Source organism: Mus caroli, chromosome X, assembly GCF_900094665.2.
Source record: "Mus caroli chromosome X, CAROLI_EIJ_v1.1, whole genome shotgun sequence".
Lineage (NCBI taxonomy): Eukaryota > Metazoa > Chordata > Mammalia > Rodentia > Muridae > Mus > Mus caroli.
In genome coordinates this window covers 35830961-35843136 of record NC_034589.1, presented here as the reverse complement: position 1 = coordinate 35843136, position 12176 = coordinate 35830961, and the positions used below count along the sequence as shown (strand labels likewise).

Below are 12176 nucleotides of genomic sequence, written 5' to 3'. Positions count from 1 at the left end.
GTAGGGAAGTGGGGGGCGCTATGGGGGACTTTTGGGATAGTATTGGAAATGTAATTGAGGAAATTATGTAATAAAAATATTAAAAAAAAAATGTTCAATGAAAAGCAAAAAAAAAAAAAAATAAATAAATATACTTGTGATAGAACTCTATTTGTTAATGGCAGGTCTTCAAATATTTTTAATCTAGGAACATGAAAAGCATCTGACCATGCATGCAACTGGTAATTGATAAACACACAAGACAACAAATGCTAAATAAATTGAGGACACTAAGAACGAGGGGTTTCAGCATCCTCAAATTTAACATCTGTTCACCTTCCTTTCTTTCAAAAGGGTGCTACCTATGACCTTCCCCCATCTTGGAAAGATATCCACATATGCTGCCGCTAGGATGTGGTTCCTTGTGATTCTGTCTTTTGAGTTTCGTTTCCTAAGCAGCCTATTTTGTTTATCTCTTTGGAGTTGTTGTCCTAAGTGAGAAGTTAGGTTGTTGATGGTTGCTAATAAAGCACTTTGATCTCATTTGTGTGGAAGGTGTTATATATATGAAGGCAGGATCTCCAGATTTTCAAAAAGAGACACATTTTCAAGTCACATTTAAGAAATTATAAAGTGCTGAAGGTTCCTGGATTTGTAGTGCTGAGTAGCTACTGATATCAGCAGCCAACACCTAAAAGTACCAAAAAGAAAAAAAAAAAAGTGTGACTTTCACTTCTTTGCAAGTTCTCTTGGACAAAGAAGAATGAAAAGAGAGCAGAACAGAAAAATGTCAAAATGGTATTTAACTGATTATTATAAAAATCTAAAATGCAAATGTTCTGAGATACTAAAAAATTTTAATAAAGAATATCAGCAACTCTACAGCTCATCTGAGCATAAATATATTTTTTTCGTATATTTCATCAGGTTAATTAAAATCCAAAGGCTTGAATCTTCATTGCTATGTCTGAATCAAACTATGTGCTTTTGCTTGCTTTCTAGCTAATTCAATAATGTCATTTTGTCCCTAGAGAGGGTAGTCAATGAAAGGATATTCTGTGGCTAGGTAGGTATGCTGGATAAGTAATTAAAGGCACTTGTGCACAGAGATTGAAGGAAAGGCCATCCAGTGACTGTCCCATCTGGGGATCCATCCCATATACAGTCACTAAACCCAGACACTATTGTGGATGCCAACAAGTACTTGCTGACAGGAGTCTGATATAGCTGCCTCTTGAGAGACTCTGCCAGTGCCTGACAAATCCAGAGGTGGATGCTCTCAGCCAACCATTGGACTGAGCACAGGGTCCCCAGTGAAGGAGCTAGAGAATGAGCCCAAGGAGATGAAGGGGTTTGCAGCCCCATAGGAGGAACAACAATATAAACCAACCAGTACCTCCAGAGCTTCCAGGGACTAAACCCACCAACCAAAGAAAACACATGGTGGGACTAATGGCTCTAGTTGCATATGTAGCAGAGGATGGCCTTGTTGGACGTCAATGGGAAGAGAGGTCCTTGGTCTTGAGAAGGCTCGATGCCCCACTGTAGGGGAATGCCAGGACAGGGAAGTGGGAGTGGGTAGGTTGGTACGCATGGAGAGTGGGATGGGATAGGGGATTTTCGGAAGAGAAACCAGGAATGGGGATAACATTTGAAATGTAAGTAAAGAAAATATCTAATAAAAAAAAAACATGAATGTGAACCCTGGGACCCCCACAGTGATATCCCTAAGTTCTCTCATACTTGTATACACACCATGCCATTTATCCTCTCACCCACTTACCCTTCACACACATGATAAATAAATACATATGATTTATTTATTCTTCTATCATACAATACAACTGACCAGTTTACCCCTCCCTCCTCTCCTCCCAGCTCCCCACTCACCTTCCCTGTTCCATAGATCCACTCCTCTTCCATTTGTCTTCAGGGGTATCAGATGAATATGACATAACAATGTACAATAAGTCTAGGTACAAAGTGTCACGTAAAGGTTGGAAGAAGCAACACACCAGTAGGACAAGGGTCCCAAGAACGGGCAAAAGAGTCAGAGACTTTATCCACTCCCCACAGGGGGAAAAAAGTAATTTAAAATTTTAAAAGAATATTCTGTAGCTAATTTCCACTACATGCACCACACACAGAAAGTGATAAGCAGTTGATTCATTTGTCTAGCTAATGACTCCCTGAAGATTGTACCACTTGTATAGGTGAGCACTTTCATTCCAGGCCCCATTATTTACACTTCAACTCAGAAAGCTCTGTGCTACACCTAAGGCTCTTTTGAATTCAAGACAAGATATTACCACTATTTTAACCCTCTCTGTTCTATCTAGAACAAGAGGTATTTTTTTTGGGGGGGGTGTTTGGTTTTTTAATTCTGGCCTCAAACTCACAGATTCGCCTGCCTCTGCCACCAAAAGTGCTGGGCTTAAGACAAACTCCACCAAAGCCAGCGAGCTCCTTCATTTTATAATAAACTTAAGAGTCTAAATTTCTCAAGACTACATTGATGTTGCATGAAATGAGGTGAAGAAAATGCCTGACATAGCAAGTGCTTAGTGTCTTATTTATATAAAATGCATATTTAATAATTACCAAACCATATGAGCAAATAATTTGAAAAAGTCCAATGCAAAGAATCATCATTTTCCTAGGTAGTACTCTTGTTCTAAATTCTCTGTGAGATATTTGGGAAGAAGACAGGACAGAAGTTTGATTGCCATTTTACAAAATTACTAAATGAAGTCAAGAATAATTGCAGTGGCAACTCCTAGGGAGCCAGAGCTAGAGCCCAGTAGTATCTATAGCTAGGTCATGCTTTCCTTACAACAGGAAAAGCATCCATGCCCAGGAGATGACCAGCAAGAAGGGCCTGCCCTATATTTAATGACTATCCATTATGTAAAAGGCAGGTCCACAGAGAATGTCAGGAGAGGTTAATGAGGTTAACAAAACCTCTTAGGGCTGATTACAAAGATCGAGCATGTGAGTAATGTTTAGAATAAACGAAATGCAAACAAACAAACAATATATAAAATAAGCGCACTTCAGACCATTCAAGATTTGCTGCAAGGGCTTAAAAGGACAAATATTTCAGGATTCAAATTCTAGACAAAAATAATCATGTGTCTAAATGAAGCAAACTGGCACTCACACAGTACTGAAAATGTAACTGCGTCGTCAGTTTTCTTATTGCTTCAAAACACTTGATCTTTTTCCCATTACTTTGGGGATCTCAGGCATCCAAAGCAAACCTACTTTTGACAAGCAATTACCAGGGCAGATGGGAAAATAGCCACCCTACCTCAGGGTGAGTGCCCCCATTTTGTTTTACTTGAAACATCACTAGCCATGAGGAAAATAATTCTGCTTAAAAAGCTATCTGCATTTTCAAAAGCACCACCTTTCCCATCGCCCTGGAATGTTGATGTGTAACAGTCCCAGCTGCTTTTAATGTTACCCACTTGGTAAGAATTATTTATTTGGGCGAGTGACCAATAGAGTAGGGCTAAATCATCTTGCTCTACTTAAGCAAAAACTAATGAAATTTTATTGGGCTCTCCTGTGAACATGCAGTGCAGTCACAATTTTTGAATATGAACATAGGTTTATGCTACAGCATTAAGTGATTTTTGTGGTGCTGTATTGACCTAGATAACATATCAAAAACATCATGTATTCTGTTGAAACACAGCCCTTACTAAAAAAAATCTGTATATTAAAAGCCTCAAATGTATTTAAATTAGGAAATATCAAAGAGTAATCATAAGATAATGTATAAATGAATAATAGGCTTAATGTGCATAAATTAAGCATTTGAGAAGGTCTATTCATTCATTTTGCCCAATGGCACAGACATTGTTGAATTCCCTGAAGCAGTCAATTATCAAACAAAACCCTCATGATGAGGATGTTGGCTTCTAACAAACGAACTGTAAGGCATCTGTCACATAGGATCTTCAAAGTAGTCTCTGAAAGCCTTGAAGCAGTGCCATGAGGATATGGCACAAGAACCTTACAACTTTAGATGTAAAAGAAGAAGAAAGGAAATATTTAAGCTGAAATTCTATTAATTGTTTGTTAGCATGTGCTGTATACTCCCAGAACAAAGAAAAACACGGACAGGGAAAAACACACACACACACACACACACACACACACACACACACACACACACACGCACACATAGTTTTGGGGCCATGTGTGGCTCTCTAGTAGGAAAGAGCAAGCAATCTCTAACTGCCATTCCAGGCAGTCCAAGGCAAGTACAAAAACATGCATGTGAGAACTGTGTAATGAGAACAATAGGAAAGGAGACATTGACACTTATCTGAAATGGATAAATTGGATTAAAACATATTTCTCTTTTACAATCTCTGGTTTCAAAGGGACCCCACAGTTCATGTGATGGTTCGCCTATCATTTTGTAGTGACAATTTCAACATGACTTGCCAAATGCCAGTTGTTGCAAGCCTTTTTCCGGAGGCTTTTACAGATGGGTTAAAACTCAAGGATTTTATAGGAGTAAGACTGTAGATTGTTTGTTTATTTTCCTGCTTTTTTATGGTTTATGCTTCTGTCTCCTTCCCCAGGAACTCTTCCAGCTTAATTGGCTGATTAGGTAATAGTCTTGCTTTCACAGAACTTTGGCCTTTATACATGCAGGATCAGCAGCACTTGGGAACTTGTTAGATCAGTAAACGCTCTGGCCCCACATCAGATCTAACAAATCAGAAAGTATGTGGACATGCCCACAGAAGTCCAATCTTTTCTTCAACAAACCCTCTAGGGGATTAAGGTATACACCTTATCAAGTTTGAAAATCACTGACCTATAGAAGAGAAAGATTACCACAGAGGCATTAGGACTGACATCTCAGCTCAAAATTGCACCCCAAAGACCTTCCTATTTGTTATGGGATAGCAGTGATTAATGGAAACATCATAAAGACTTTCATACAACAACTCAGAAGTATTTATAGTAAGGCCTCAGAAGTAGTGTTATACCCTGAATAACGCAGTTTCCAACAGCAGGATTTATGCTATGATTATCCCCTGCATAAGATGCTATAAGAATGCTGAAAGTATAGCTCATTATGCAGTCTATTTTTGCCCCCCTTGAAGACTTGAACAAACTGACAATTCAGGAATGTACAGGGCAAAATTCAAACACTAGTGAGCAAGGAGTCACGTGTTCTCTCCCAGCCCAGGCCATCTCAAGGACTACTTTTTGTACAGAATGTTCAGCCTGTAGAAAAGACCAGTTCTTCTGTTCCTGTGGAGAAAGTTGCCTAACCTGTCCACGTGCTACTTCCTGCTCAGCAGGAGAGGTCCTTGATTTGGAGTTACCCTTCAAGGATTGCTTACGCCCATGTTAGCAACAAAAGCAAAGAGCTGTAACTTTTCTGGCCCTAAACCATATTTTCCTTGTGAAAGATTTTAATCAAAAATACAATGCAGTAAATTACATCTTCTTTCAACAATTTAGTTTTTTGTCCTTGTTTTCCAAACCAACTTCTGTACTTAAGGTTAATGTTGTTGCCAGAAGTGTTGAATGAATATTGGAAAGTTGACAGAGAAGACAAAAGACAATAAATAGGGACAAAGGAGAATGGAGCCAAGGGTTGATTGAAGACTAGAGATAATTTGACTATGTCACGAAAATAGCAAATACAAAATGAGTTAGACCTTGTGCATCAGAGCTGTCTAACAAGCAGCTTGTTAGTTAAATAAAGCTCTCAGTATATTCTGCCCTGCTCTTCACATTTAACTCCAAACATTTAGAAGATTCAACACTGAGTTAAAGCGAAGAAGCAATTCCCTTGGGGTTGCTGCTTTAGCATAGTGACAGCAGGTAGACAGCTTGGCAGCAGGCTGTATCCTCCAGAGAATAGAAAAAGAAACAATGTGAGAGATGATCTTCCCCACACGTGTTCCTAAAGTCACATCGGACATGCCATCTAAGTTCAACTTACCTTGTTCTAAGCAAGTACAGCAGGAAGAGGATTGTGTTGTTAAAGATTTAAGGAGGCAAGGTATTCCATCCATGTCTCCAAATCAAAGGAAAGCCCCCAGTGAAGATGCAAAGCATGAAGCTCCTGGCTTGAAGAGTACACAAGCATGAACACAAAGCACATGCATACACACACAAACACACAACAACACACACAAATAATTACACTGGGCTGAGACCTGTTTGAAGACGAGCCAGCATACATACAGTCCAGACAGTATCCTCTATCATCTGGCTTAACAGCCCTGAAGATTTCTCTATAGCATTGAATGGATGAGGTTTCAGAAACAAAGATGCATTCTTAAGGATCCAGGACTTGGGGTTAAAGTAGTTTCAGTTTTTGTTTTGTTTCATTTGGCTTTGCTATGGTACTGGATTGAATCCAGAGTCTTGAACATGCTACTTAAGTGGTCTACCACTGATGTATAGCCATATCTCATTTAGTAGTTTTTCATTTTGATATAAGACTTCTCTGTATTGCCCAGGCTGGCCTTAAGCTCAATGTGGAGCCCAAATGGCTCTTGTATTTAATGATCTTCCAACCTCAACCTCCTGAGTAGCTGGGAGTACAGGCCTGTGTCAACAGGCTGAGCCTGAAGGGAAGTTTAACATGACAAGTTTAGCATGTCAAGGGCAGGTCAATTGGTTCTGTATACATTAGATGCAATTGGAGAAATCTGAGTACTCTCTGGGATACACAATGGGGTAACACAATGATAGGAATAAAAAATATTATGTAATATAGCATTTAGCTTATCAAAGATACATCATGACCATGTGCACTTCCCTACTCAACTGGAGTCTTGAAAATTCATAGTTTCCACAGGCTACTTTGGGCCTAAAATCAATACACAGAACAAGTTATATAATTGGTACAGAAATTAGATGTCCTGAGTGTATCAGTAAAAGGGAGATAGATATAAGGATAGCATCTAGAATTGGGAAGCAACTTGAGCTTAGAGATTGAAGCTCACAAACTGGCAGCTGAAGAGCTTAATATATTGTACGGGCCATCTGGAGATGGGGCACCTGAGAAGAGAGACTGGGCTCAAGAGCTTTGGGGGTTGAAACTCTGAGTGTGCCTCATCCCCCCTCAGTTTTATTTATGAAATGTCAAACACTGAAAATTAGAAAGAAGACTTTAATTTTGTCCCAAAATTTATATACTGAATATATGATATTCAATATATGATATACACTGAATGAATGATATCAGCTAGTGATTACAGGAAGTACTAACAGCTCAAGGATAAAAAGAGTTAAGACTTATTCTTGTAAAAAAAAATAGATGACATGGAGTATGTAAATAATGAGAACAAATGCGGCAATATACAGGGGATCTTAGAACATTTAAAGTCTGATACATTACAAAAAGAGCTCAATACTGATAAATGTAGAATAATACATTTTATGGAGCTTTATCATATTCTGTACGTTGGTGTGGATCATAAAATATGAGGAATAAAAAAGTAGGGGAGTAGAAAGATAATGTGTGCACATTATTTATGAGGGATGGAGATTGAAATGAATGAGAAGAAGAACAGGTAGACAATGTCTTGAATAATGATGACTTTGATGAGTAGTTATCACCCAAATCTGTGTGCTTCATAAAATATGAGGAATAGTGAGAAGCAGAAGAGTCAAGAGACGGGTCTCCTCAGAATGAGATACAGAATGAAGGAAGAGAGGAATCTAGGGAAACGCACAGAATAATGATGACTTTTATGAGTCTTTCACTCACTGCCCTGGATCCTTCATAAATATAAGCCATATAGAAAATAAAAGAGCAACAAAAAGAAGAGACAGATCTGTGTCTGTCATAAAATATGAGACAATAACGCCAACCAGGCTTGACAAAATAAAAACAAAAATAATTGAGTCTAGTACAACTATGGAAAGACACAATATCTAGATTAATGTGGGCAAATAAAATGAGGGAGTGTAAAACTGTTTTACCTAAAGAGAGTCAGCAAGAACAAGCTAGGCATTATTGTGGCAAAGCCCTCAACAAAGTTAACTGATGGAAGACTGGCAAGTTCACAAGTCACCTATGTGTGCCCCCAGAATGATCAACAATATTTTGGGGTGAGTTGTCTCTGCACAGTCTCTCCTCAGGCCCCTGGCTCCAATTTGTAAGTAGTTGGTAAGAGAGTTTTCAAAATTCTCTTCAACTTAACCTCTATTTATATTATCAAATATTTTGTGTAGATTTTGAAACTGTTACTACAGGGACTGGAGAGCTCACTCACTGCTTTCATAAAGCACAGAGGTCCTATTCCCAGCATGTGCATGGTTGCTAACAACTGCCTTGGGAACAGAGTATCTGATGCCTTCTTCTAGGTTCAGTGGGCCCTGTACCCATGTGTTACATTTAAATACATTTTACATATGTTTACATATGTAAACACATAATACATCCCAGCTTACTCAGGCCCCATTCGCTCCAGCCTATAGGTTTTTGTTTCTGTTTTTGTTTTGTTTTGTCTTGTTTATTTATTTCTCATTACAGATGGTTGTGAGCTACCATGTGTTTGCTGGTATTTGAACTCATGACTTCTGGTAGAGCAATTATACTAAGAGTATAATTACTCTTAACTGCTGAGCCATCTCACCAGACCCTTAGTACATCTTAAAAACATGAAACAAGCTGTTACTTCATAAATGGGGAGGTTTTCTTTATTTTTCTTCTTTTGCCATTGTACTTGGAACCAGAAATCTGATTTGTCAACAATAGTTCAAAATCTAGAACTCAAAAACTGTGGATGCCTTCTGTATTAGAACAACTAAGAGGTGAGAGTGATTGAGAAAACTCAGATCTGGCCAAGGAGCTGTCAGTGTTCAATTTACAGGTCAATCATCTGTACTACAGAACTAGGAGTATTGGCCTGAGTGCTCAGAATATGCATAAATGCTGATAGCAGTAATTATATTATTTCAATTTGTGTAATATTTAATGTCTTATCATTCATATTAAGCAATGTCCTAAGGGAAGTCAGAGTAAGTCCTATCAGCTTCACTTAAAACCAGTTTCTCAAACTGCAGTAGCAATTACTGATGAGTTTTACAGTTTAAAACACACTTAGGTTGATACCTTTCTGTGCTTTATTTGGAGATGCTTTGATTGTGTACTTTTGTTCTGTTACTATTAACCTTCAGATATGTGCCTTGAATTATAATTATGTTGAAATATATAAAATCCTAGGGTGAAATTATTGGGGTTAATCAGGAAATCTATGTTGGTACAAAAAAAATTGGCTCACCTGAATTGAAGATTTATCTTTGCAGAACACTCTGAACCCTATGTAATTTTTTAAAAGGATAGTATACAATGCCTTAGCCTATTTTTCCTTAGACTTACCTGTTTGAGCAACAAAATTCATAAATGAGAGCTCAGAACTGTCAAAGCTAAGACTGGAGTCTAAGGAAAACTCTCCCCTCCCTACACACAGTTCAAATAAATGACAAACCAGTGTAAAATCCTTGCTTTGAATCTATTCCATGGCCCTCTTGCCATATTACATACTCCTAAAATGGGTTACAATTTGTCTGACAATTTAGAGCTGAAAACAATGGTCACTTTCCTGGACTGTGCCCTTTAACAACAGTCCCATTGAACTAGAATGAAATATCATTTTAGCGAAGATGAGTTTATTTGTTTAAAAGAGAAATGTCCATAAATGTTTTATTTAAATTAGAGAAGGGAAACATTCTGTTGGTTTTGAACGCTAACTGTATCTTCATTGTAGATTTCAAATTCATCCAACTAGGAGATGGGGTGTGGGCTCAACAGATAAAACCTTTAACAGGCAAGCTGAGTTAAGATCTACAGAATCAACCTAAAGCTAGACATAATAGCACATATCTGTAATCTCAGTGCCCTTATAACAAATGGCAAATGACAGGAGAATCTCCAGAAGCTAGCAGGCCAGCTAGTCTGATGTATACAGCATCCAACAACAGGAAACCCTGTCTCAAGTTGTAAGAAAAAGACCAATTCCCAAGATTATACTTGGATTTCTAGATGCAAGCATAACACACAACATATACAACCACCCAACTAAGTTTGCTTGCTTGGTTCTATTTTCTAGACAAAATAGTTTGGCAGTGTATATCAAGAGCTTTAATATAGTTATTCTTGTAGGAGTAGATGAATAGAAAATATACACAAAAACGATTTTGCAGTTAACTGTGGTTAAAAGGCAAAAATAAAGAAGAATATAGGTGATCAACAGGAACTTTGGGCATACATAGAAGGTATTTTTATATTAACTAATGTAATTCATTTTATTTTGACAAAAAGTATAATAGAACAGAAAGAAGATCAAGGAAATAAGAAGTTCAGCAAAGAAAAAAGAAAAGAAGAAACAGCATGTCTTCGAATAAAAGTCAGATTAAACAAGTCATGGAATATCGCTTTAAGGATAAATTATGTAGTAATGAAAGTACATATTCTCAAAGCATCAGATAATATTAATAGCATAATATTAACTTTAAAATGTTAGAATTGTGAATGATGCCTAATATGATCCCAATGTTGATACATAAAAAAAAATACCATCCCCAAAATATTATTAGGACTTTTTCCTAGTTGGTTTAATTGGTTTGTTTGTTTTTTTTTTTTTTCATTAGGCTTGAACGTTTTCCAGAGTGTCTACAACTTGATACTAGTGTTTAATTTTATTGTGCTTCTCTGAGTATTTTTGCCCTTTTGTTGCAGGCGTGCTTGTGTGATTCGAGGCCAAGTGGTGGCTGTAGATGGAACCCCTCTTGTGGGAGTCAATGTCAGTTTCTTGTATCACAGTGACTACGGCTTTACCATCAGTCGGCAAGATGGGAGGTATGCCTGTTGCTTCTGATCATTGTGGGAGGGACTCACACAATGTGACAAGGGTAGTAAGCCCATCTTCCCTTCAGGTGTATCTAGAAAAGGAAATAGTGACATTTATTTCCTCTATTTCCAATTTTAGTCCAACCAAATTTCTACCATTACACTATCATACTCAAGCCCTCTTGAAACACTGAACACGTGGTCATCTAATCCCATTTATAAATCTAACCTGAAAGGTCACTGAGATGATGCCAAGAAATACATGTCAAAACACAGAATAACATGGGAAGTTCTTCCACAATAAGCATAAAAACATTTCAGATATTTGAGAAATGACCCTGTAGAAAGGTTTCCTCTTAAAGTTCAAAATTCAGTCACGTTAACTAAGGGCTTCTAAAATGTGGCTTTCCTACACCTTGAAATGTAGCGTAGGGATAGAAGGGTGGACTGGCATGCACAAGGCCTGGGTTTGATCCTTAGCATCACAAAAACAAAGTCCCCTCCTAAATTACCTATTTCTTCAGTGATTGCAACTGATTGACAAGCATGGCCAGCCCATGTAACTATACAACAACCAGACAGTGCTTTCTCAGGGTTCTCTAAGACCTGGGAAGCAGGATCTCAGAGATAAGCCTTTCCACTTTAGAAAAGGATTTGCTCCCAAAAACATTTTTCTTGCTGTCATTTAGATAGACAGTTGTTCAGAATCATTGAGTCAATAGACCCATGTGTCCGTCTTGAAGGTAGCTATTTATGACTCTCAGGAACACTATAATAATAGCCTTGGGGTGCCCTAGTCTCCAGGTGGCTACCCTTAAAGTGTCCTACTCATAACAAAGCACTTCAGTACTCACAAAAAGACCTGTTGGCACAGGGCTTTATCACAGTGTGAGAGACTATCTTATTTCAAGAACCTACAATCAAACCTTATTAGTTCTACCCACTTCAGAAATGCTAATTGTTCAACTTGAGCTGCGCTAAATTTATTTTCTCAACTGCCTGTCAAGAAAATGTGTGTAAAATTAAAGACTATAAAGAGGAGGTTTTTAACCTACTTAAGACAAGAAACTGGTTTTAGAGAGTTTAGAAAATTATTTGTATGTAAATTATATTACTAGCCAGCCATCTTGTTAATAGAATAAGCTTCACAAAGATGTTAGGAAAAAATTCCTGTCAAATATTCCATAATTAGAACTCTCTGTTGATTAGAATGGACCTTTCTCTCCATTGGATTGAATAACAGGATTTTGGAAGTTCACCACTAACCAATAACTGACATAAAAAACAACTTTCTGCCTTGCCAATATCTTGAACCATATATATTAACTGAGAAAAGAATTATATCTTTGAC

General features: G+C 37.7%; 1 protein-coding gene across 5 annotated transcripts in view; it reads left to right on the top strand.

Moving 5' to 3' along the window:
* Tenm1 (teneurin transmembrane protein 1) overlaps positions 1–12176 on the top strand; it is an 811210-nt gene that overhangs the window by 651429 nt on the left and 147605 nt on the right. For all 5 annotated transcript variants that reach the window (XM_021153953.2, XM_029473265.1, XM_029473263.1 and 2 more), the window contains one exon: positions 10715–10834. In XM_021153953.2, the coding sequence (XP_021009612.1) occupies positions 10715–10834 (120 nt within the window). The remainder of the gene's footprint in view (positions 1–10714; positions 10835–12176) is intronic.